Consider the following 27,895-nt stretch of genomic DNA (forward strand, 5'->3'; position numbering starts at 1 on the left):
TGTTTGGTTAATATGGGGGAGTGGTTTATGGAGCTTCTTTTATTTGTGTTTTATTATGGTTAATTCATTCATTACCGGTATAGTGTAATAGGAAATAGGATTTCATGTAGTAGGCCTAACTTACTACACATAACCTAGCTTTTTTGTGCTCTATAAGTTAGTTGTTTCCCATAGGCTACTGTTACTTAATTATGTTACCCACTATGTTTGATAATATACTATCAAAAAGAAGAAGACAAATAGACACTCTTAAGATATTCAATGCAAAGTAAGTGAACCTATTTTTTTTTATATTTCACTAAGCTAGCCTAGGCGCTTATTGCTCATATGATAGCCTACTTACAATAATAACTCAGGCTTAGGCTTAGCCTATCTAGTACTCCAAGGCTTAAGGCTTAGACCATATCATATAAAGTAGGCTAATTGGATGCAATACTCCCTGGTGTGGATTAAGTTTAACGTCCACACTAGTGAGTACTACCAGTAGGCCTAATCCTGATAATTAGACCAATTCGTCAGCTGCATTTTAGTTTATTTCCTACACTCATTCGAATGAAAATTATCAATATAACTTATAGACTATTTGATATATCAACTATTTCATTTGATTAGTCAAATATAACTTATACAGTAAATTAGTTAGAATAAGTTAGGTATTATATATGAATATTGAGCGAGTAGTCATTGATATTCGATGTTTTGGTCTTATCCTAGCAACCCTAATATTGTCGATCCATGGTTTTTGTCCTAATTTATATGTCAAATTCATGTTTATTGTACATTAAGCTATTCTGTGTTATTTTTTCTTTTACGAAACCCTTCTGGAGGATCTAACTTTGGATATTTGGTTGAGATTGATGACTCAACCTTGGTAAACAAAGAATTGAAGTGTTGAAGACGTTATGTCAGATGCCAATGACTTCTGTGAAGCTGCCAATAACTTCGCCAATAACTAGTGCATGTGTGTGTGTGTACTGTGGAGCGCGGGCAGCGCGCGCGCCCGTGTTTGTGTTTGGGGGGGGGAGAGGAGAGGTTGTGGGCATTGAACTGTAACTGTTGAGCTCGCGGGTGGGGGGAGGGGAGGAAGAGAGAGAGAGATGCAATTCGTTTGAAAATGTCATTCGGTCAGTAGTGATGATTATTGGAATTATTGATATGTTTCATTAGTTAGTTTTAGTTGTTTTTTTTTTTAGTATTTATGTATTGTAATGACCATTTCCTTTAATAATAGTTTATTTAATTCTATACACGCATCAAATTATTACGAAGCCAATTTTATTTTTGTCAGGTTTACTGTATAGGTTGTGTTTTGTTTACAATTCGTTTCTTGTTATTTGAGTATACTGTCATTTAAAAGTACGTAAAACCAATTAATACTAGGAATTATACACCATAACTCGTCCACTAGATTTGTAACCAAACAGTGAGACAAAAATCAGGTCAAACAAATAATATATTACTGTAAACTTCCACTATGAACACTTGATTGAGGACATGTTCACGCATACCACAGTATCAATGTAGTATCTCATGAATTGCCAATGAAACCTTCACCTCTGCAAAGAACTGGTTACAGTAGCAACAAGTTAAAACTGAATGAAGATAAGACTCAAAGAATATTATTGTCTCTTAAAAGAGAAATTCCAGCAGGGAACAATGAACCAGTCAAAATTCTAGGCTTCTGGCTAGATAACAGGCTTGATTTGAATTTTCATGTGGCCAAGGTTTGTGCGGGTACACTTCCATATCTTTTGGTACAAACAACTGAGTGAAAATATTGATCGATTTTTCGATATATCGTTTGGTTAGTTAGGTAAGGTTAACCTTACCTAACTAACCAAACGTCATATCAAATTAAACCATCGAATAATCAATATTACTCATTCGGTTGTTTGTGCCAACAGATATGGAAGTGTACCCGCTTGTGCAAAATTATCAAGAGTAATTTGTCTTAGGCCTATTAGTAAATTGACAAAGGCGTTGACTGTGGAACACCTTCTGGGAATTTATCATGCCTTGTTCCACAGTCAAATTTGAGCTATGGTCTTCTGTTGTGGGGACACTCGGCTGCCTGCAGTGATGCTCTTATTCTGCAAAAGAAAGTACTAAGAGTAAATGGCTTCGACTCATGACCTTGAACACTGTAACCTCTTTAAAAAAATTTAGAATCTTCACAGTTTATAACCAGTAATAGCTGTGTGCCGGTTCTACGCACGGAGATCTTATAGTAGTCAGTTGAAACCTTATTATATAAAGAACAGCGTTTGGTTTGCATATTTTCAGATGTGCTGGCAAAACTATTATATATAAACCTATAATGACATATAAAGAAAAAGCAAAACTTATACATTAAGACATTAGTTAAATTGAATACTACTGTCCTAAGGTGCAATACTAACGATAACTAATTTGTAATAGTGATGTGTTGGTAGCCTACGTAAAAATTATTCTTGTTGATACCACCGGTTCTAAGGAAAAAACCAGTAACTTACCAAAAACCAATGTTTACAGTTGAGAACTATTAGTACATCCGACCACGTAAATGAGTTAATCTCTTGGTTTTGGATTTTCTGACAAAAAGTTAACGAAAATCAACGTTATTTCCCATTAATTGCATTATTTGTAAACACTTTTAATGTAGGGCCTAAAAATTTTGGTCACAGTTTGAACAAAACAACCTCATCCAAAGAGCTTTTTGTTATTTAAAAGATTTCGTCCCTAAACAATGTTTCGTAAGTATATGTACCTAGTTAACATATGAAGGAAATGTGAAAAAATCACACAATGTTGTGTTTTTTAACGTTTTTAATTTGATTTCCTAAGTAGGTAGGCCATGTATTGTAGGGAAAAGTACCGGTATCAAGGATTGTCGTCGAATAGGTTGTCATTAATCATTGGGTAGGCCTACGTACCCAAGATACAGTCTATGGGCTTATTGGCTGTATGGTCCAGCGATTGCAGCACATAGCGGTGAGTAGAAACCGAAAGTGACACATTGGAAAAGCGAGTTTAGCATCATCCGTAAACCGGCAAACCTCTGTTACAATCACCCACTGCAGTTATGATTTTTCACACTTCACACAACCGCCATTGAAACGCCGTCAATGAGTGAAAACCTTGTTACTAAGCTATTGGCGACGATGATTTATAAATATAAGTTCCCAGCCCTATACGCCACTGATTCAATCAAGGTCTTTTTCCCGGTATTTAAAACTTCAGAACAATTTTATACACAAATCTCTTAAAGCTTGGTTACAATAGACATGATTAAACTTTCGATTAATTAAATCCTTTATGTATGGAAAATAGTTTTTAATCTCACTTGGTTTGGATTTTGCTTTCAAAACGTTATTGAAAATGTTTGTGGTATTTGTAAACAACGTTTAACGTAAAAATCAGTGACAGCTAGAGAAAATCATATTGATCCGTACAGCTGTTCGTTACTTCATAGATGATTATGTGATGGACATTGGGAGAAAACTTGACAAAAATCGTACGAAATCAAGTTTTTAAACATCCGTAATTTTATTGAAAAATAGTGAGGCCATATTTTAATGGCTAAAGACAATCGCCAATCCAGTAAATACATTAAATTGATTTGGATCTTGATAGGTAAACTCTCGTTTTTCAGGAGACGGCCGTGTAAAATGCCGTAACAGACAGACCAACAGACAGAAATGGAGATGAGACTTGTTTCGGCTTCTTAAATGTATAAAACGGAAAAATAACCTAAAAATTTATAATTTTGAGCAATGTACAGACAAAACTCAAATTTTATTTATAGCCTATAGATATTTTCAACTCTCTAAACTACATCAAACAGAATATCAATTTTTTTAATGACAGAACTACCAACACCAACATCAAACTCGTTTAAAGCTCAAAATCTGGAAGTCCAAAAATGCAGGCTTAGTAAAACACAAAAATCCTTTCCAATTGCAGCCACAACACTGTTCAACAGCCCCTCAGCTAACGCGAAAAGCCTTACAACTTCAAATTTCAAGAACCACATCAAAAATGAAATATTATAATGGCCAGTATGTACCCTGAATGATGCAGAAGAAATCCCACTTTTCACGGGAAAGAAATAGAATCAAGAATCAAAAATCAAGAATTTATTGCAACAAATTACAAAAGAGAACATTTTGTATAGTTGAGGTCAATATGAGATTAACTTAGGCTAAGAAGTCTCAGTAATCTGCAAGGATAAAATTTCCAGTGGTTAGCATATCAATTATCAAAATATATCAAAATAGCCGAAAGGCATCTGACGCAATCAATCCCACAAGCTGGGTCAAAGACGAAGACATCAAGTATCAAGTGGACCATGTAAGCTAGATCCAGACTGATGATGAACCTTAGGATTTGAAATCTATTTCGTTGGATCGATAATATTATGATTGCCAAGGGAAGACCTCATCATATCAACTGTACATTTCACTACACTGCGTCTAAAGTCCTATCGATAGGCTAAAAGTAAATCCTGAGTACCGTAAAAATTACCTTAATAAATTTTTTGCTAAAGATAGGTAGCCTATAGGGTCTAGGTTATAGGTAACCTAGTTTGAGAACTAAAAGTAGGTAGGCCTAATCAAAGAATTACACAAGTTTTCAGATTTTCTAATAATTTCTATGAATAGTGTGTCCGAGGTGAAAGAAGACAGTGAGTACAGAGTAGACTTCATATCCGGCAGCAATAACCTATCGCTGTTGGTCATTCTTGGTCCTGACTTTCCTCTAGAGAAGCCCGTGCTAAAGATAGTCCCAGCTGTGCAGCATCCTTGGGTGACAGAGAACGGAGAAGTGACTGGAGCTCCGGGGCTGTTGAATGTAAGTCCATTTTGCTGAGATTACAACAACTCCACAAGAACATAAACCAACTTACTTACTTAGCCTCCTTACAGATGGGGCGTCACAAATCTCAGTTCATTTTTCGCCTCGTAGATTAGCCTCCTCCACTCTTCTCTATCCTCCGCCATTCGGATTGTTCCTCCGCACTGGATCACATCCTTCTTAAATTGTTCATACCATCTTAATCTAGGCCCACCCAAAAGACGTTAAATCCTGTAGGCACGTCCTCACAAACCTCGTTCAGTCTTGTGCCTTCCTGTCTCCGAAGTACATGACCTAACCAACTAATTATTTGGTATTTTATAAGCGCAATCATATCAGGCTCTTTGTATAGGGCATGTAGCTCTCTATTTTTTCTTATGCCCCAACTCCTTCTTCATAAACTGGGCGGAATATTTTTCGAAGTAGCCTACTTTATTTTCAAACACCATCAAACGTCCTTGAGTTCTTTTGTAGAGGGCCCATGTTTCACTTCGATACAATAACACTGGCTGTAGAATTGTCTTGTAGCCTATAATCTTAATTGTGAGCATCTTGGACATAAACTTAGTTATAGGCCCTATATAAAGGCTAAGGATAAAACTAGGCCTATAAGTGTATTTAAGATTGCTGCCAGAATAGTATAGCCTATTGTTCTATTTTATATACTGAGGTTGACGTTACACTGTTTCAGCACTTGATCGCTAACAAATTGTCTCCATGCTTTAAAATTATGTGTTATTTTTGATAATTATACTTCTGGCTCTACAATTTACACTTAAATTTAAATACATGAAATAATGTTTTGTTACAGTTAATGACATCTTTTTTATGATATAATTGAGGGTCACCATCTATTTAGGCTAACTGAATTCCATTAACAAAAATAGTTTTAGTTTAGTTTACAAAGTTTTTGTTTTAAGTACCGGTAGGCCTATAGGATTAGGCTGATTGTGATGGTTGTACTGGTTCCAAAACAAAACATGTAGGTTCTTCAAAGGAATAAGCAAAATGACATACGGTAAATACATTTCCACTCCACACACGCTACCAAAAATCTACAGTAATTTAAAAAGAATAAAAGTTTTCCAAAAATGTTACAGGACACCAAAATGCTGGTTCTAATATTGAGGGGAAGATGTGGCCTGGACTTGGGAGATATTCTGAAGACTTACGCGTCCTACCACGAGAAAAGTATTATAGATAAAAACAAGTTTGTTTTATTTTAGCGAATTTCCCTATAGGGAAGTTATTACCGTAGGTCTCATGGTAAACCGGGACCGATTTACTTTTTCATTTTGATGTCCCCAGAGGCCAAAAACACCATTCGTTCAAATCTTTATATATGTATATTTGTCCATCCAGACGATAACTTGAGTTTTTTTTCTGATTTTGATAAAATTTGGTTTGAAGGTGTAAGACAGGATAAACCGAAATGAGTTCGCGAACCAGCATGATCGGACCATGGGAAAGGGGGTTTTCTCATTTTTTACCCTTAAAACACAAAATTTATTAATTTTTCTCCAGACCTTTTTAAAGAGCATAGCAAAACAAACAATTTAGTATATCAAAGTGTTTTTGTACGGTCATTGGTTACGGAAAAAATTCAAAAAATTGTTAATTAAAATTACTGTACCATGTTATTCTTATGGAGAATATTATAAAATGTTCTAGTTGGCTTGTTTACTTATATGGATACATTTTGATCAAACTTGGCGGATTTATTTATTTCATACTAAGATATTGATATTTTAATAAAAAGCACACTTTATTAGTTTCCCTGTAGCAGCTAACCTAGGTACTCGTTTAACATAATGTTAATATTAATTGAAAATCAATCCAGGCAAATGGAAATTCGCTTAGTCGGCAGGTTTGCTGCAGCAGGGGTATTATTCTATATCCATTGCTACTTGATTCTGGATTTACAATAAAAATAAAAAAAACTTAAACTTTTATTATTTTTTATTTTAATAATCTTGCTCAATATGGGAACAATCGCTACTGACCTATAGTTCTCTGGTTGTTTTACATCGCCCTTCTTGTAAACTGATATTACTTTGTAACTTTCAAGCAATAAGGAAAACATCCAATAGCAAGAATTGAATTTACAATAAAAGTCAAAGGCTGCAATATTACATCAGCAATGTTCTTCAGCAAAAAGTTTGACATTCCATAGACATCTTCTGAACGAGAATAGCTCAGTTTACTAACCACAGACAATATTGTTTATTCGTTAACTAGTTTTAAATTAAAATTGCTATTACTAGAATCTGTTTTCTTAACACAATTCTTCAAATAATCTGAGTAGTCAAGTTTGCTCACATTTTTTTGTCCTAGGACGCTAGAAAGTCCTAGACGAGCCCGGAATTGTTTTTCATATTACTCCAGGCTAGACCTAGGGGTTGCCGCAATATCACTTTGATAAAATCCATTGGTGATTTGGCAGGATTGAAACCTAGGAACTCAGGGACCAAAGTCCTGCGCTATGACCACTAGACCAGCTCGCTCCCCATGTGCCTGTGTAATATGTGTCTAAGGAAATTTTTAAACCGTATTCTCAAAAAACTTTGATTTTATTCACCAAATTCTGTGGACCCTGTCATACAGGTTGGATGATAAAACTTAACGGGTGTGTCACCATCAAGCTGTATCCTTTTTTGTCCGGGTCAAGTTGTATCCATGTCAAGTTGTCTCTTGGTTGAAGAGATACAAAAACTAGATGCGTTCCTCTTCTTGCCTGTTCAGTTTTAGTTGCTATTGATTTGCAGTGATTAAAACCCAAGCAAATTAATAACAAACATAATTTCTTATAGTTCACCGTCCACTCAGACCTGGGCCGAGTTGTTCAAGCGATTGTGAGAGAGTTAGAACTGCGACCCCCTCCTCTACTGGGGGGGACTGTCTCTCCCCCCTGCACTCAGAGAGGTAAGTTCAGTTACAGTCTTAGAGAATGTAAGCTTCAAGCAATATAGGTAGAACCTGAGTAGCCTTTGGGAAGCCTTAATTATACCGATATAAGTGTGCTATCTAGTTAGTAAGTGGCCTAGTCAGTAGCTCAAAGGACTATGAAACCCAGGCAGAAAGAGTAGCAGCCATGTGTTGGGTACGTATTTAGGTCCCGCAACTTAGAATAGTAGGCCTACAATTGTTTATTGTTGTACTGGCTCACTCCTAGTTCAGTTTCATATGTTACATGCATAAGCCTTGCTGTGCCACATAAAGAGAATATACAAGGTTCGCGAGGCCTACCTCTTTAAAGTAAAAATGTAAACTATTGTATCTATCCTGTTTTTTTTTTTTTTTTTTTTTTTTTAATAGAGGGCCAGGCTTCAAGTAACCATGGGATTGCAACGCAGCTAGAACAGCTTATTGTGCACCCTCATTCACAGGTCCTCATTCTTTGTCAAATCCCAGGTCCTTTGTGAACCGTGAGATCCTTTTGACAATGGTGACCCGTTCTTCCCTTTGATCTCCAGTCGATAGGCCAAGGGATCTCATGCGCAGACCTTGTAGGGCTGGGCACATAAATATCACGTGGAATGCTGTCTCCTCCTCCTCTCCACATTTCCTACATAAGAGGCTTTCAACTTGAATTCCCATCTTGTGTAAATGTCCACGGAATACCCAATGGCCGCTAATAAAGCCAACCACCTTCCGCAGGGTCTTCCTACTCAGCCCAAGGGCTTCTGCCGCTATCGCACCTGTAGGTGCCTTCAGCATTCTCTTTGACTGTACATTTCCTTCTGTTCTTTCCCAGTTCCTTTGATGTTCTATGCCCATCCACTGGCGAACAGCTCTCCGTGCTGTGTTGTAAGCAATACCACACGTCGGCTCTGGACCCATGAGCGGGCTTTCAGCTCCTTTGTTTGCCCACTTGTCAGCTCCCTCATTGCCAGCAATACCTTTATGCCCTGGAACCCAACTAAGGATGATCCTGTTGGTCTTTCCCAGGGCTTTCATGGCTTGATGACAGTCCCATACAGCCTTGGAGGTAAAGTCGAAACTGTCAAGTGCCATTAGTGCTGCTTTGCTGTCTGAGTTCATGTATATAGTGTGGCCTATAAGACCGCGCTTCAAACACACTCTCGCACACTCAGACAGGGCCACCACTTCTGCCTGGAATACAGTGGCCATTTTTCCCAAACTTACGCATAACTGCACCTTGGGTCTGACTCCATATATTCCAGCCCCCGTGCCCGTTGGCTTTTTTGAGCCATCCGTATACCAGGTGATCCCCCTTTTCATGAATTCAGGTTCACCCTTATCCCAGGCATCCCTGTCAACAATGTTAACATTGTATGGTTTTTCTAGATCTGTGATCTTCACCATCCTGTCTGGTAGCATTTCCAAGGAGTTCTTTTGCACCTTGTCTACAATTCTTGTGTGCTCACTGGAGGCATTATACTTCCAGTTGCCACTACAAGCCATTCTGTAGGCTGCCATCCTTGCCTCTCCTTTCACAATGATGTCGAGAGGTGGCAGGTTTAGCACTACTTCCAGGGCTGCAGTTGGAGTGCCTCTCATGGCTCCTGTGATGCTAAGGCATGCTACTCGCTGGATCTTTTGTAGTCTCTTTACAGCGGTAGTTTGCATTACCTTGGTCCACCAGACCACCGAGCCATACACTATCATCGGTCTTGCGACCCTAGTGTATAGCCAGTTAGTCATTTGTGGACTTAGACCCCAGGTCTTCCCAACAGCCCGCCTCATCATCATAAGTGTGGTCTGAGAACGTTGCGTTATATGTGCCAAATGGCTGTTCCAGGTGAGCTTGTCGTCCAGCCTTATTCCTAGGTACTTGAACTCCCTCTTAACCTGGATCTGATTACCGAAGAGAGTTGGTACTCTAGCGATATCAACATTTCTCTTCCTTGTAAATGGTACCATTACAGTCTTCATTGGATTGACCCTCAGACCTTCCTGGTTACACCACCTCTCCACTATGGACAATGCCCTCTGCATGAGTTCCAGGCAAGTGTTCATAAATTTTCCTCTTATTAGTACAACAATATCGTCAGCATATCCTTGAGCGTACATGCCCTGTGCATTGAGCTCGGACAGGAGATCGTCAACCACCAGATTCCACAGATTTGGTGACAAGACGCCACCCTGTGGACACCCTCTTTGGGCCTTGACCTCTCTCACCGTCCCACACAGAGAAGCTTGCGCTCTCCTACTTTCGAGCATGTTGGCTATCCACCTCACTACAGTGCTTTCCACATTTCTTGACACCAGCTTTGATACAATAGAGCGAGTACTGGTGTTGTCAAAAGCTCCTTCTATATCAAGAAATGCAGCCACCGCTATTTCCTTGTTCGAGATAGCACTTTCAATCTTACTAACCAGCGCATGCAGGGCTGTTTCGCATGACTTTCCCTTCTGGTAGGCATGTTGGTTCGGATGCAAAGGATGGCTTACCAAGACCCTATCCTTTATTCGTCTATCCACTAATTTCTCCATGGTCTTCAGGAGAAACGATGTAAGGCTGATTGGTCTGAAAGCCTTGGGCACAGCATATGTATCCCTTCCGGGCTTCGGTATGAATACCACCCTTGAGGTCCTCCATGCTGTTGGTATAACTCCACTGGCTAAGCTGGTCCTGAAAAGACGCACCAAGGGGAGTATCAACTGGTCCCCACCTTCCTGCAAAAACCCAGGATAGATGCCATCGGTACCAGGAGCTTTAAATGGTTGAAATGCCCTAAGCGCCCATTTGATACCGTTATAGGTAATCACAGCCCTAGCGCAGGCCCAATCTTCTCTTACCGTCCGCACCCTAGTCTCTCTTTCTATCTCCACCTGGACTGTGCTCTGCGGTTGTAAGGATCCTGGGAAGTGAGCGCTCAAAAGGCTCTCCAGCACTTCTTCTGGGCCGTCTGTATATGTACCATCCTCCTTAAGCATTGTTCCTAAAGGATTAGCTTGACCTCGAGCTAGTACCCTATGAAGCTTTGCACATTCAGAAACACTCTCCATGTTCTGACAGAATTCTCTCCATGACTCTTTCTTAGCTCTTCTAATTGTCCTATTGTAAACAGTGAGCATCTCTGAGTAGTTGTTCCAATTTCCTGTACGTTTTGCCACATTATACAGTCTGCGAACCTTCCTCCTCAGAGCTTCTAGCCCCCTATTCCACCAGCAGGCTTGCCTAGACATGTTCTTTACAGTCTCTGGGCACGCTTCTTGGTATGAGCTTAGTATGGCCGCATTTAGAGAATTCGCCATACTCTCCACCCCATGCCCTTCTGTGTCTTTTAATTGTCTTAGTCTGTCCCCTAGCACCTCTCGATACTGGTTCCAGTCTGTCCTTCTAACGTTCCTATAGGTCTCTTTTACACAGATCGAACCTATAGTGAATTCAATGTAGCTGTGATCTGACGCTGAGTGATCATCAGATACCCCCCATTTTACAACCTTTGTCGCCGCATAATTACTGGCCAAGGTTATGTCCAAAACCTCTTCCCTTAGTACCACCCCTCTCCTCTGTCTAAAGGTTGGTTTGGATCCCTTATTAAGTATAACTAAATTAGATTCAGCTACAAAACTTAACAAGCTCTCACCTCTCTCATTGATATTGCTGCTGCCCCAGGCCACATGATGGGCATTGGCGTCGCAGCCCAACAGCAGGTGTTTTCTTTCCCTGGCTCCATATTCGACCACCATCCTCATTTCTCTGGTCGGTGGTGGTTCCTGGGAGTCATATGGCAGGTATACTGAGGCAAGCAGGATTTTGACGTTACCGTCACCCATCTGCCCGTATACCTCGGTCACGGCACAATCCCTAGAACAGAGATTAGTGACTTTCAGTGTCTTAATATTTCTACTGACAAAAATGCAAGCTCTAGGTTTGTCACTGTCAGTATCATATATCAACTCACCTTTTGCGGTGCTCATCCCCATGATTCTGCCTCCTGCGGTCCATGGCTCCTGGATCAGAGCCACGCCTATGCGGCCGGCAAGAATTTTCTGGCAAAGCGTAGCCGTAGCCGCCTTGCTGTGTTGGAGATTTATCTGGAGCACCGCAACCATCCTCTACTTGTGGGGATCCTTGCTCCCATGCAACCTGAAGGTTACCCTCTCGCAGCCCAAGAATGGGCGCATCGCAAGAGACTTCAGCTTCTGCAGGGAGTTTTCGTCAATTATTATGACCAGGAATTGTCCGCTAGGGTTTGAGTTCCCCCCAACGACCGCCCAGTGGTCTGTGTCAAGGTCATTCTGCAGCTTTATGCCCTGCATCACGTCCTTCTTGGTTGTTGCCCCCGTTGTGGTGGGAACAAACACTGATACTTTCACAGCCTTTACAAGTTCTTTGGCTGGGGCAAGCTTTAGCGAGCTGCCCTCAAAGGGGCTCAGCTCCTGAACCTGTTTGACCAGCCATTCCTTTGTGGTTGTGTTAGTACAGCCGACTACTAGGCATCCACCTTCAAGATGGCAGCTGCTTATCCTGACGTCTTTGCCACGAATGGCCCGTCTGGACAGCTCCCCCTTGATTTTGTTGGCTTCAACCTCTGTCAATTTCCTGTCCGGGTGTTCAGTTCTGGCGATTGCCATCTTCTCTACGGACAATGTCTCAGAATATGTGGGTGCCGATGTCCTCTTTGAAACACCGGACCCCTCTCCTTCCTTCCTCCTTGACTTCTTTTTATCACCCCCAGCATCCTCAGGTGTCAGGTGCTCTCGCCCCCTCTTTCCACCCGTCCTTCTAGAGGCTTCAACAGAGTCGGCTTTGGGAGTGCCGCCCTCACCCTGCTTTTTCCCAGCATCCTGGTTCCCAGAGGAACCGGCTTCGCCGGGAGCAGAGTTCGGGTGCTTGGCAGCCCACGCCAGCCTTCTCTCACTTCTAGATAGCACCTTCTCGCCTTTGGCTAGAGCTTCCGCTATCCTTTGTCTTCGTAACTCTCCCCTGGAAAGTCGTTTGTTTTTTCGTTCCTTTCCAGTTTCCGGGAGCTTGTCATCTTCATCAGATTTTAGTAGGCCTTCCTCCTCCATTAGGGTCGGATCTTCTACATTTACACTAGCAATAGAAGTGCTTTCGACCTGTTGGTCACACTTTTCTTGCTCCTCAGTTATGTTTTTGTCAGTTTGCTTACTAACATTTATTTGGACATCCATTTTGTTCCCACGAGTACCGGGTATATAAGGTCCACCTCCCCAGTGACCCGATTAGAGAGGTAAGGGGTTCATACGACTGGGTTCCCCCTGGTTCCCAGAAGGCTCCGTTTCTGACACTGAGTATTAGGCCCCCAGTGCCGCAAGGCTCTCAGCACGGGTCGCATTACACCTTAGCCCAGGGCCCGCAGTGCTCAGACATAGCTATTGCTATGACTGAACGTCTAGGTGGGCGCCCTGCTCTAAGAGAGGCAAGCCTCTCTTAGACCAGCACGAAACACCCAGTTCTGATGGTGCTGCTGCCCCCCACCAGAGAGTCATTCAGGACTCTAGCCTAGATCCGCCGAGATCAGCGTGACAGGGGCCACGACGTGAACGGTGCAGTCATTGGACTACACAGGCCTGTACTTCATTTTTGTACTGGCCTTCTCGGACGGTCTTGAGCACCATAGATGCCCCTGGGGGAGAAATAGTCCTCGGTTTCAGATATCAGTGCAGCTTTAGCTGTCCGAGGAACTACCTCACCCCCTTAACCCCCAATATCTATCCTGTTTGATGGTCTATATCTTAAAATATTGGGAAGTTTCTGAAATAGAAATTTTTTTAGCTAAAATACTCATTAAAAATTCTTTAAGTAAGATTACAAAATTTCTTGGTAGTTCTTATGAACTTATGATCACCATAAAGATTGGTTTTAGCGCTAGCCTCCTAATCTGAAGAATGCTGGTTCTATCTGAGTCAGACCATTCTGGATCCACCCAGATAACAAATTGTCTTTGATATATCAATTAATGGTGCTATCTTATGTAACAAAATGTTGATGTTCAATAGTAGGACTTTACCAGAAGACTGGCGTTTAGTCTATTTCCTTAACATGTTGAGTGCTGACAACCTATAAACGGGCGCTCGTCAATAGCGGGAAAAGCCCTGGCGCGCAAACCGAATCAGCGAACGAAATTGGCATTCAAATATTTCAAACTGACGAATCGCAAAAGAGCAGTGGTGATTGTGCTGCATTACCCCGAGAGTGGATGTAGTTCACTGAAACACCCAAAGGTAGCAGCACTGCACGGATCCGTATCCAGTGTCTTTGTAATGTGGGTCGGAGAGAGAAAATCCCCAAAACCGGGACAAAAGCATTGCCAGACGGGATTGTACGGGAAATCTTAGTACCAACCTATACCAAAATAAAGCATGCATTCTAAACTACAGGCTGGCAACGATTATAACGTTCCCGGGCAATGGCTGAGCTCATACTGACTCAATGTATTTCAGGTGGTCGGAACGTGCCACCTGGAAGCGCTAGTGACGCCGATGAAAGTCGGCGTTTAGTCAACGTGTTAAGAAAAACTTAAAGAATGTTTATTATATTAATGACTTGAGCAGTCATACCTTCAATATCTTAAAAGGTTACCTTAAACTTATAAACAGTTTACTCACTCTACAATTCAGCTTTTAATAGTAGGGTGAAAACCTCCACTACATTGTGATCTGTGTATTCCCTAGAGGTATTCACCCCCACTCTCATAAATGTATGACTTGCCTTCTGAAAAATTACTTTTTCTTTATTTCAGTGGACATCAGTGGTCCCATGTCTCCTAACAACTACGGCTACTCTGGGACACCTCCGGGCGTTCCTGGCTTCTCCAACTACAGACCTTCTATGTTGCAGAATCCAGCAAAACATATGGTATCTTACATTCTGCCTTTAACTAGATACTGAAGTAGAAATCCCATCAATATGGGCCATCTATAATAGCCAATTTTTTCCCCAGGTTTAATTTTTAGTCCTAAGTATTGCTAATTTCCTTCTAAAAATTTGAAGAAGAAAAATTATAAAATTAAAGTGGTGTTTTAGAGAATGAAAACTACATGAAGTTAAGTAAGTTGTCTAAACCACAAAGAAAGGTGTGTTAGGTAGGCGGTAGAAAAAATGTATGCCCAAGAACGAAGATAGACAACTGCACGGTTCTATTTGCATTCAAGACAAATTTTTATGAAATTTAGTTTACTAGGTGATCATATGCGCTTTAAGAGTGATGTTATGAGAAAAATGTTTAAGTGTGACTTTTAGTCTATTACTGAATCTGGTGTTATATATTTTTAGTTAATCTTAGTTCTATTCTGCCTTTCACTCAGAGAAATCAGGTTTATTTGGCCAACAAAGGTTAAGAAACTTGCCTGATGTCCAGTAAACCATGTTGGTTTCAGTCAGTGGCGTTTCCTGAGCTGAACTCTCTGTCTGTTGCCGAGTTGGAGCAGTTAAACTCCAGTGCAGATTATCTGGATGAGTTTGTGGACAGTCTACCTGTCATGAAGGAGATAGACAGGACCATGGAGGAATGGATCACTAGGAATGAAGAAGTTGCAAGTATGTCTCATACTATTGATCTCTTATGTGTGACTACTGTTCAAGTGCTTATCAAGAAGTTAGTGTTTTTTTCCAGAGCTAAAGTAGATAGGAAAACTGTCATAGACTTTTCAGGTGTAGAAAATGACAATCCTGGACTCCATAAATCAAATCAGAAAAAAAACCTTCCCATAATGTCTACTAAATATTAGTGCCTTTAAAATACTACAGTGAAACCTCAATAACACCCCCTCGATAAAGCCACCCCTGATAGCAAAAGTGTCATTTTCAAATGCCCATGAATTTATTCCACCCCCTAATCAAATGTTATTTCAAACCTTGTATAAGAAGTCAACCTTGATAACAAGTCTTTAGTTATTCAACTATCCCCAATGAGGGTTTGGTTTTGAAGATTCTACTTCATTAAATTCAAGCCTATCACAAACTCTTACACCATAACTTGACTGTACTTTCTGGGCACTGCACATCACATAGTTTCGATTCAACTCTTTTATCTGCAGTAGTGTAGTGGGGTGGTAACTGTGTTCCCAGTTCCCACTCTACTTTATCCAAAGAACCTATACATTGGTAAGTGACCCGTATCTCTCTGCAACCTTGGTAAGTCTTCCCGCTCTAGAAATTTTAAGACCACCACTACCTATCTGCCTCTTGTCTGCAGAGTGCCAACAGAAAACTGGGGCCGAAAGGACGAATATCGACTTAATTTATACTTAATAGTTTTGGTAATGGTGTTATAAAACAGAGAATAGCGATCATAGTGATTTTAATGGAAACAAAATTAAAGGCTTGAATAGGATTAATAACGGAAAATCTCATTAATGTGTTGCTTTTTTACACGTTTTCTATAATTTTTTGTGTGGTTGGGATACGATATTGAGACCTCTACTGAAGCTGTATCTGTGTTTGTAGCGGAGACATTGTCCAAGGAAGGGCGACTGCAGCAGTTAAGATCGGGGGTCAGCGAACTGTGGGATTCTGCCTCTCAGTTGAAGGGACGACATGAAGCATTGAACCAGGAGTACCAGCGACTGGCTGACAAGTACAGTCCTCAGAGCATTAGGGTGAGTGATACGTCGTATAATAGATAAGATTCAAATTATACAACCTCCAACCACCAGGGTTATTACCAATCCTGATTTGTCAGGAGAGTGCCGACTTCGGTCGCTTTAGTCTCTGTTTATGCCGGTATTAATTTTGGGGGGAGAGTAGGCTGTCCCAATCAAAGGGGGAAACCCTGCGACCCACCAAGGTGTATATTTCAAAAGATGACTGAATTTGTGTGTTGAACGGACATAATAGCTTAGTAACTGACATGGTCAGCTGTTTATGTTTATTTATTCCTATTACTCTTACACCAAAATGTTATAATATTTGCGTTTTCAGCAAGAAGTCAAGCGAGCTGCTGTAAGGAGTGATGAAGAGAGTGAACTGATCGCAGAGAAGTTTCTCAACGGGGATGTTGACCTGGACAGCTTTCTACCTGCTTACATTGAAAAGAGAATGGTGAGTTGAATACGTTTTTGGTGTAAAGGTCGTTTCTACGACTTAACTTACTCTTACTTACTGTACGCACCGCGATGTACGCAGACGCACTGAATATAATGAAATGTGTAATGGAGACGTAGGAATTGGCTAACCCAGGAACTCACTAACTCGGTCGTGTGTCGGAACTGGCTAACTCTGGAACTGGCTAACCGTCTCAGTCAGGAATTGGCTAACTCCGGAACCCGCTAACTCGATTTTGTCTCGCGGCGGAATTCGCTAACTCTGGAAGTCGCTAACCCGGCCTTGGCCGTGGGCGCCACTGCACGGAGCGTTGCCAACCTTGTTCGACGAAATACTCGTACACTGCCGTATTTCAAAATGTCAGTGTCAATGAAGATACAGTAAATGTTATTGTTTTTTGTTATCAATTCCACTTTTAACAGATAACTAGCCCAAAGTAATTCAAAGACAATAAAAAAATCATGAAAAAATGTTTTTTATTTTTATTTAACTGTACAATGGCCAATTAAATGTTTATTATTTCGATCTCAAATATAAATGCCATTAGTGACCATAATGACTCACTAATGAAGTTTGACTGACTGCCACTGTCAAGAAGTGCTCTACATGTCAACTGGGTGCCATGAGGACTGATAATTTTGATCAGGGCTGTTGACAGCAACACCTCCGAGTTCTTATTTGTGGATGGTGTTGTACAGGTGCCTAGAGACTTGGTGAAGTGTGTCTTAAGTTCTACCGTAGGATATGTGCTGTTAGATTGTAGGTCTTCTACATGTAGCAAAGTATTATGCTTGTGACCACACTGCTTACACCCTGAAGATCTGCATTGTTCAACACGGTGGCCCTGATTCAAACAATTGTGACAGATTCTTGAATTCGACAATAACTTGAGTTTGTCATCATGTGAAGAGTTCATTAGATCATTACAATGGTATATTGCATGGTTACCATTGCAAAGTTTGCAATTTTGATTCTGTATTACATGGGCCTTGAATTGATATGGTTGAGTTTGCCTTATTGTAGGGATGGTCAAGTCTCGAGATTTCGGGAATTTTTCGGGAAATTTCAAATCTCGTTACACGAGACGAGATTTCTTTTTGGCCGAGATTTTTATCAAGACGGGAATAAAAAAAAAAAAAAATTAAAAACGCCTGCAGAAAGTCAATGCAATACCGCAATACAGGAGTGTATTGTAGTTGCGTTTCCTTTGTGAAGGCGTTCTTATTAAATTAATTCTTTACATGTAAATATTACTTTTATTATTTTAATAATATTACTTTAATAACATTTGAGAAGTTTCGTTAAGTGTAAGCAGTGTGAGGAATGTTTTATTACTATAAAAAGTCAAAACAAGTAACTATTTTATAAAAATTAATATTGCTTTTATTTTATGATTTATTTTATTTTAGGATAAGTTGAACTCTATCCTAACTGATATCACTATGTTTCCTAATCGTAGGCATTTTTAATAAGTTAGGCGTGATTAATAAAAAAATGTTATGCTGATGTTTTTTAATAAAAGATTGTAAATATTCTTGCCTATTATCATTATTTTTGTATTTAAACAGTCATCTAACAATGTTACAAAATCAGGTAAAAATTTTAAACGTGCATTTCCCGTTGTGTATGAGAAGGGAAATCCCGTCTCGATCTCGTCTCGAAATTTTATGAGAAATAAAAAATCTCGTCTCGTCTCGAACTAAAAATCCAATCTCGTCCATCCCTACCTTATTGTATGATTTGGAGGTTTCTGTGTAATCTGTATTTTGTTGGAAGAGATGTTCTCAAGGATTTGACTCCTCTTCTCCAGAAAGTCGGTCAACTGCTTAAGTGTTGGGTGCTCTCTAGGCTCAGTTGATAGCTCCTATTCACGTTGTATTGAAGTGTCGAGTTTGGGGATGATTATGTGTATGAGCAAAGTGTCCCAATGTTCTGTTGGTTGATTTAAGCATTTCAGTGCCCGAAGATGAGTGTGGAGACTATTGAGAAGTTGCTTGAGTTGTTGAGATGCGTCCTTGTGAATTTGAGGAAGGTTTAAGATCGATTTTACGTGATTTTGCACGATAATTCTCTCGTTTTGGTATTGATGCTTGAGTAGCGATAACGCTATAGCATAATTGTGTGCAGTCAGATCTAAGTTGTCTAATGTTTTGGCTGCATCACCTGTCAAGGAAGCCTTGAGGTAGTGCAACCGTTGAACATTGGTTAGGGCGTCATTGCTGTCAGTTAAAGCTGAAAAAGTGTCATAGAAGGACATCCATTCTTCATACTTTCCGGAAAATGTCGGGAGGTTTATTGTTGGGAGTTTGACTGAAATTTGATTGTTGATAGATGATGGTGAAATTGATTGTTGTGGAGCGGTGTTACTATTGTTCTGTTGTAGGTGTTGTTTTACTTTGGATATGACGTCAAAATACTGAGTTTCAAACTCATCTCTTTTGGCTGAGTGATCTGACGCATCATCTATAATTTCTATTTGTTCTTGAACTGATTCAAATTCACTAAGGAGGTTGTTTAATTTTTCATATCTCACTTCAATTTCTGCTAAGTTGTGTTTTTTTGCTGGATTTTGAAAGAATGTGATGAACCGTGTTAATTTACCCTTAATCTGACCTCTCTTGTTGGTTAGTACTTTCAGTTCTGCTTCCATATTCTGAATATATTGAATACTGTATGGTTGAATGCGTGAGAGGCTTGAAGGTTAGGTTAAGACAAGAATTGTTTTGGAAGTACATAAATAAACGGTAGGAGTTTGACAGGTAATACATGGAGGAAGACTTTGAGAGGGAGGTTATGTTTTGACACCTCGGTCACTCACCCTCGTCAGCTGTCGTGGCTCGGGTCCTGTCGGCTGCGCTCGAGACGGCAGAAGTTGGCGAGTGCACTCGGGTAGTGTCGGCTGCAATCGGTCTTGCTCGGCTCCGTCCAGGGTTGATGCAGGGCGATGGCGTTGTCCTGTTGTCCTTGAGGGGGTTGATTGACAGGCAGTAAACTGGCAGCTTTCTCCTCGTCTCTCCTCGTCGATGTGTCCAATTTCAGCTCAAAAACTTGTAACTGATGAATCTTCGCTATAGATGAACTGTACACTGTAATCCACTTTTCGCGTAATCCAATGCCGAAGGACCAAAATATGTACGCACCGCGATGTACGCAGACGCACTGAATATAATGAAATGTGTAATGTAATGAACTTGGTTTGATGGAGCTGAAATATAACACTGGATATGGAGTGAAACACTGTTTATTGAAATATAACGATGATGATAATGCAACTGTATAATTGATAATGAGTAAATGAAAATATGTAACATGAAACTTGAAATGTAAACTTGATTGCGATATGTTAAATGAATGAAATTGAAATGCTTGAAAAATGACTACCGACGCGACCGAACGTTGGTGCCTTACTGACCTGTGCCACTCACACCCCCGAAGCCCAGGGATGGGGACGACACTTGCCGTTTTGGCGCGAACACTTACTGATGGGGCGTCACCAATATCAGTCGATTTTTTGCCTCGTAGATTAGCCTCCTCCACTCATTCTCTTTCCTCCACTATCCGGATTGCTCCTCCGCACTGGATCACATTCTTCTTAAATATACCATCTTAATTTAGGCTTACCCAATAGAAGTCTTCCTATAGGTACGGCCTCACAATACTCCTTCAGTCGTTTGCCTTCCTGTTTGAGAAGTACATGACATAACCAACTCATTCTTTTGGCTTTTATAAGCGCCATTATATTAGGCTCCATGTACAGGGCACGTAGATCTCTATTTTTTCTTATACGCTAATGGCCCATACTAGAAAAACTAAATGGGGGATTTTAGGGGAAACTTAAAAATCTCAAATAGAAAGACCCATTGAGTGACCCCTTATTTTGAAGGTCCTGGTAAAAGAAAACTAACAACGCAAACTAGAGGTCTCTATCTCAATCCAGTAAAAAATGGCAGCCAATTGAAATTCTCAGAAGTTAAATTTAACTTACAGCTTTCCAAGTCTGGAGACCCCCTGTAAATTTTGTAACGGCTCACACTAGGAAAACTAAACTCTACACACCTTTTTGGCATGTTATGAAGTACTTTTTAAGCCTAATAGCCACTTGGTTCCCAAACCCAAAATGAGGGATTTTGGGGGAAACTCAAAAATCTTAAATGATAAGCCCCATCGAGTGACCCCTCATTTTGAAGGTCCTGGTAAAAGAAAACTAACAACGCAAACTAGAGGTTTCTATCTCAATCTAGTAAAAAATGGAAGCTGATTGAAATCTTTAGAAATCAGAAATAACTTGCAATTTTTTATTTATTGCAGAAGTGTCTTATTAGCTTAAACAGTAACCCCATAACCAATTTCTCAAAACTATTCTAGAGGGTTCATTCATTGGCACAGAAGTACGATATGAACTGACGTGACGTGACGAAGGAAAAATCAAACTTACACTGTAACGGATGGACCTCCCTTTGAAGTTAGAACGTGTCTTCTCAACAAACAGAAATTTGTTCTCAAATAAAATCATAGATTAATCTTTATTACACTGATGGAATCGCGGAAGTTTTAACTACAAAAGATCCACCAATACGATTTTAATGCTCTAGGTTCTTCCAAAAGAAGAGATACCAGTTAACATACTAATAACTCCGATGACGTACGGTATTGAAAATATTTTATTCATTGAATGATCAACCATATTTGGTAACTAACGCAATTAATATCAGTATTGTTTTTACACTTATTACTCTTTAAACAATGCTAAATGCTCAAAATGGGTATGTATAATTTCACTCAATTTATCGCAGTTAACTTAGATGAATTAGCGTAAGCCTTGAAAGTAACCGTCAATTTCGACGGGTTTCACCTAGTCCCTTTATAAATTAAAATAGGCTCAAAAATAAGCACAAAAAATTAATTAAAATTAAAAAAAAAACTTAACATGGACCTTATGGGTTGCCATGCTGGTGACGGTATAACAACGCAATATAAACAGGAGAAAATAAAAACAAATGGAAGAAATTCCAATCACATGTTTTATTCACAGCGTAGGGTAATAATATAGAAGTTTGTACATTCCACATTTTTTTGAGTTTTTGACCACTGGGCGACATAGTTATAATTAATATAGGCCTATAATATTTGTGGCCAAGTGGTCAGTGTCAAAACCTCCTGGCTTTACAAATCAAAATCTTGCTCCCCAAACCAAGTCCTGCTTTACCTGGGTTGGTGAGCGGGGTTAATGCAACTCTTCATTGTTTGATTAAATTGTTAGAGATTTATTCAAACCCCAGAGAGTCACATGACTGATCTGAGACCTGTTCACTTTTTAATAATTCCCGGGAGTTGCTTCTCCCCACTTCAGTGAAAATCTGGTAACAAAGTTAACCCTTCATAGGGGACACCACGAAGTTTTCCTCCGGGCACATTTGTTTTTATAGAGTAACAGTACCTAATGTGTCTCTTTCTAGGAACCCATTGAACATTACTTTGCTCTCACACAACCCCTATTTAATCAGTTAAAGCCCGAAGAGTTAACCAGGATTAACCAGCTAGGAGCCTGGCTCCGTGTTTCACCGCTCGCATGTTGGGTTCCCAGAGTGTAGTTTTGTGTGTCACCTAAGGTATTGTTTTTGTTTGCTATATATCCATATATTAACACGTTGACTGCGCGCGCCGACTTTAGTCGGCGTCAGTCGGCGTCGCCAGCGCTCCCAGGTGGCGCGCGCCGTCAAAAGTCGGCACCAGACCAACAGAAATATATTGAGTCAGTGTGAGCTTAGCCTCAGACGGAGACGTTATAATCGTTGCCAGCCTGCCAGCTTAGAATGCGAGCTTTACTTTGGTGTGGGTTGGTACTAAAATTTCCCGTAAAATCTTGTCTGGCAATGCTTTTGTCCCGGTTTCGGGGATTTTTTCTCTTCAACCCACATTACAAAGACACTGGATACGGATCCGTGCAGTGCTGCTACCTTTGGGTGTTTCAGTGAACTACATCCACTCTCGGGGTAACGCAGCACAGTCACCACTGCTCTTTTGTGATTCGTCAGACTGAAATATTTGAATGCCAATTGCGTTCGCTGATTCGGTTGCGCGCCGGGGCTTCGCCCGCCACTGGGGAGCGCCTGTATAGTCGGCACGCGCAGTCAACGTGTTAATAGGCAAACATGTTTCTTTAAAACCTTTTTTCTCAGCTCGTGTGCATCGCAGGAAAAATCTGCGCATACTTTTACAAATATATTTACTGTAGATGTGCAGAATCCTTTATAAATTGAAATAAGCACAAAATATGAATTAGAAATTTTAAAAATTAACATGGGCCTTATGGGTTACCATTCTGTTGACGAAATAACAACAAAATACAAACAGAAAATCAAAACAAATGGAAGAAATAACAATCGATGTTTTTTTTACTGCGTGCGTGAGGTGAAAATAGAGAAGCCAGGTACATTAGGGTACATATTTTTGGTTGAGTTTTCGGTCATTGGACGACTACTAGTTTTTATAACTATGTAGCCTAGAGTTAGGTTTTATCGATTTCATGTACAATTTGATTGAATGAATATAAGTTTTGGATACTTTCTTGTAATATATTTATAAAATCACATTGTTTGTCTAATGTTTCAACACCCGGAAAAAAACTCCTTGTGTCACTGATCGGGTTTTAGAATCAAAGACACCCATGAAGGGTTAACAACAACTCCTATTAAGAGGAAGATTGCCTTTCTGTCTTGCCCAAATCATTTGGGTTGAAAATTGATCTCTTCTAATTGGAAAGGAATTAATATATTTATAGACATAATTATGACTGTAGCTCACACTGGGAGTTTCAGTTTAGTCATTCAACTATGTTGTATTTGGAAAAAAAATTTGCTACAGCCGGTCTAATTTTGATGAGATGTTTACTTCAGTATCCAATAGCCAATGATGCAGCTCTTTTAGGGCCAATAGCTAACTTATGACTGATTCCGAGAATAAACTTTTTCTAGATCATCTGTTAGCCAATATTATTACTGTCTATTTATTGGTAGGCAAATTATTTAATCACTCATATCATCTTAAATAGTACCAAGTACAAAGACAGGAGTGTTGTCATAGTATGACTAAATTATGGATTTATAAAATTAAAGTTACAAAATAAAAAATATAAGATTAAGATGGTTAGGTGACCTAACGCTTAACACACACTTTAACGGACCAATTAACTTACCTGTATTTGTTGAGCGGGTGCTGACTTACCTGATAGGCCTCCTCTAAAACATGGTGGGGCGAACTATGTGGCCACTGGCAACATCATTCGCTGCTGGCTTATTGCAATGGTAATATCAGTACAATAACAAAACAATGTGTAAAAAAACATAAACATGGGGCAGCCACTCCATATGAGTTATTGCTACAGCTGTTTCTGTAGGCCAGGACCGCAGTGTTGTGACTTTTGTCTCATCTTGGCCATTACGCCCTTTTAGCGAATTTCCCTATAGGGAAGTAGCTATTACCGTAGGTGGCACGGTAAGACCTAGACCCGGGACCGATTTACTTTTTCATTTCGATGTCCCCAGAGGCCAAAAACACCATTCGTTCAAATTTTTATATATGTATAAAAGTCCATGAACGCGATAACTTGAGTAATTTTTGTCCGATTTTGATGAAATTTGGTTTAAAGGTGTAAAGCGGGATAAACTTGAATGAGTTCGCGAACCAGCACGATCGGACCATGGGAACGGGGCTATACGGGGGGTTTTATGGGGTAAAAATTGGTTTTTCTCACTTTTGACCCTCAAAACACAAAATTTCCCGATTTCTCTTTAGACCTTTTTAAAGAGCTTAAAAAAACAAATAATTTAGTATATAAAAGTATTTTTGTTCGATTATTAGTAACGGAGAAAATTAAAAAAATTTTAAATTTAAAATTCACATGTTATTCTTATGGAGAATATTGTCAAATGTTGTAGTTTGCTTGTTTATGGATATATTTTGATCAAACTTGGCAAATTTATTTATTTTGTACTAAGCTATCAATATTTTACTCAAAAACACACTTTATTAGTTTCCTTGTAGCAGCAAACCTAGGTACTCGTTAAACCTAATGTTATTAAAATATATTTAACTGAAAATCAATTCAGACAAATGGAAATTCGCTTAGTCGGCAGATTTGCTGCGGCGGGGGTATTTATTATTATTACTAGCTGTGTGCCCGTTCTACGCACGGGGATCTTATTGTAGTCAGTTATTGAAACCTTTTTATTAAGAACAGAATTTGGTTTGCATTTTTTCAGTTATGCTGGCAAAACTATTATATATAAACCTTCGCAAATACAGTATCTGACAGTTTCAAGCCAAAACAAATGCTTCGAAATTAAATGTAACCTGGGTCGTGTTGGTCCATATGTTAAATCCAATGATTAAACTAAAAAATGCTTTATAGATCTTTGAGGCATAGCCCTAATGTAGGCCTATAATTGAAAGTTACCTTCCACAATGGTTAAAAGTATTTAAGGTACTACCTCAACCTCCCAATTTAACACATTATTCGTGTTGACAATTTTCATTATAAAGGTACTTCTGTCCTTTCCGTGAAACACTGAAAAATAAGGACATTAATGCTTTACTAACAGACATACACACAACAATACAGAACTTAATTAGGGGATTTGCTACGCTTTAAGCATAACAAAGTACTTGTAAAATTAGTATCTGAAATATTTTGTTAATGTCATCAAATTTCATCATAACAATGTATATTTGCTTGGACCGATGATGACCCGAAATGACGGCTTACTATATGAAATGAAATACTATAGACGATTGGTAATTCATAGTAAATATTACCAAAATAGGCCACGAACTATTGATACATAAACAACGTAAAGCGTTTAAACAATTCATTATGGTTTGCTGAATAAATGTTTTACTAAAATGCGTTATCGTTTTCTTAGCATAAACTAACATTTTGGAATCAAGAAAGAAAAAGCCAAAATTGTACAGTTAAGACATCAATCAAATTGAATACGCCTGTAATAATAAAAGGTGCAACACCAACGATAACTATTTTGTAAAGTACAGTGATGTGTTGGTACTTAAAAATGATTCTTGCTACTACCAACAGTACCAACGGTTCTAAGGAATAGAACCGGTACCAAAAACCAACGTTCACAGTTGAGAACTATAGTACAGCCGACCAATTATATGAGTTAATCAAGTCCCGAGGTTATTGATCTCTTGGTTTTGGATTTTCTCGTAAAACGTTTTAAAACGGCAATCAAAGTTAATTCCCATTTATTGCTTTATTTGTAAACAACTTTTAATGTAAACTTATCGGTGTCAGTTTGAAAAAAAAAAACAACCTCATACAAACAACTTTTTGTTATTTAATAGATTACGTACCTATTCTTTAAACAATGATTGGTAAAGGCTATCTAATAACATTAGAAGGAAATGTGACAAAAATCACACAACGTTGGGTTTTTGGACGTTTGTAATTTTATTTCTTAAGTAGGTAGGCCGTGTATTCTAGGGAAAAGTACCGGTATCAAGGATCGTCGTCGAACAGTTTGTTATGAATAATTGGGTAGGCGTACGTACCCAAGAGATGGGCTATGGGCCTATTGGCTGTATGGTCCAGCGATTGCATCACACGGTGAGTAGGTACTATTGACTATATATATATAGTCAATGGTAGGAACAGAAAATAACACATTAGAAAAGCGAGTTTAGCATCATCCGTAAACCTCTGTTACAATCACCCACTGCAGTTGTGATTTTTTACTTAACACTTTACACAACCGCCATTGAAGCGCCATGTCAATGAGTGGAAACCATATTTCTAAGCCATTTGGCGACGATCATTATTAAATTTAAAGTTTCCCAGCCGTATACATCACTGATTCAAGGTCTTCTTTCTGGTTATCAAAACTCAAGAACAATTTATACACAAAGAATCTCTGGTTCCTGAACTGGATGATGCCTAGTTATTTAATTTCATTTACACGGTTACGCAATTACACTATATTATTGCACTTTCGATTAATTAAATCCGTTATGTAAGAAAAACGTTTTTAATCACTTGGGATTTACATTCAAAACGTAATTGAAAAAGGTTGCGGTATTTGTAAACAACATTTGTAAACATATCAGTGACAGCTAGGAAAAATAATCTTGATCCGAACAGCTGTTCGTTATTTCATAGATGATTATGCAATAAAAATTGGACGAAAACTTGACATAAATCGCACAAAACTACATTTTTGAACGTTCGTAATATTATTTACAAAGTAGTGAGGCCATATTTTAATGGCTAAAGACAATCTCGCCAATCCAGTGAATACATTAAAATGACTTGGATCTTGATAGGTACTCTCGTTTTCCAGGAGAAGATAGCGTAAAATGCCATCTTGAGTGTTACAGACAAAGGGAAAGACAGACAGACAGAAATTGAGATAAGACTCGTTTCTGCTTATTTAATGTATAAGACGTAAAAATAACCTAAAAATATATAATTCTGAGCAATGTACAGACAAAACTCTAATTTTATTTACATAGATTATTGTTATTTTTTTGCATATTAGAAAAGGCTGGCCAAAGTCAAAATGTATGTCTTTCAATGGATGACAAATGGATTGTCAAAACAAAATGTCTAAACATTGTAATTTTGTCAATGTTAACATTGAAACCAAAATTGGTATTTTGAACGTAACTTTTGAAAGTATGGGAGGAAGCTAAGGACTTTTAAGATCTGGAATAAGATAAACACTTTTGTGGCATATTTAAAATAGTTTAAGTTTTTCAACAATAGAATTTATGGTTTTGTAGTGCCTAAAGGATATTTATTAGATTTTATATGTAAAAATAAATAGTCCATAAGTATGAATAATTTGGTTTTTATATTGATAATCCTGATTTACTCTTATTGTTTCAGCTAAGTTATTGCCGCAAAACCAAAGAAGAAAAGCTTAGTCATCAATTGCAAAAACTGGAGAGAGCCGGCTTTTGATATTCTGCGCTTTTATATACACATCACAATGTTCCTTATTTATATATATATATTTGTATATATTCATTCCAATTCTCTTTTTTATTATAAAATATAGTTGTATG

General features: G+C 39.0%; 1 protein-coding gene across 1 annotated transcript; it reads left to right on the forward strand.

Annotated features, from left to right (window-relative positions):
• On the forward strand, positions 1 to 27,886 carry LOC128987478 (vacuolar protein sorting-associated protein 37A-like). The gene is made up of 8 exons (XM_054408340.1): positions 1 to 268; positions 4,641 to 4,830; positions 7,644 to 7,755; positions 14,514 to 14,629; positions 15,151 to 15,310; positions 16,220 to 16,371; positions 16,694 to 16,813; positions 27,717 to 27,886. Exons 1-8 carry the CDS (start codon positions 192 to 194, stop codon positions 27,789 to 27,791), a joined length of 1,002 nt encoding a protein of 333 aa, XP_054264315.1. The 5' UTR covers positions 1 to 191; the 3' UTR covers positions 27,792 to 27,886.
• Positions 27,887 to 27,895: the final 9 nt, after the last annotated feature.

The sequence above is a fragment of the Macrosteles quadrilineatus genome, unplaced genomic scaffold, assembly GCF_028750875.1.
Source record: "Macrosteles quadrilineatus isolate MER2022 unplaced genomic scaffold, UCM_ALF_1.0 Scaffold_2__2_contigs__length_208266976, whole genome shotgun sequence".
In the NCBI taxonomy this organism is placed as follows: Eukaryota; Metazoa; Arthropoda; class Insecta; order Hemiptera; family Cicadellidae; genus Macrosteles; species Macrosteles quadrilineatus.

What these genes read in the sequence shown, in the direction of transcription:
- LOC128987478 (XM_054408340.1), top strand. Translation starts at nt 192, where the DNA reads ATGTTACCCACTATGTTTGATAATATACTATCAAAAAGAAGAAGACAA. An exon ending in TCCCCCCTGCACTCAGAGAG is followed by an intron (nt 7,756 to 14,513) that starts GTAAGTTCAGTT and finishes TCTTTATTTCAG; the next exon opens with TGGACATCAGTGGTCCCATG. An exon ending in ACAGTCCTCAGAGCATTAGG is followed by an intron (nt 16,372 to 16,693) that starts GTGAGTGATACG and finishes TTGCGTTTTCAG; the next exon opens with CAAGAAGTCAAGCGAGCTGC.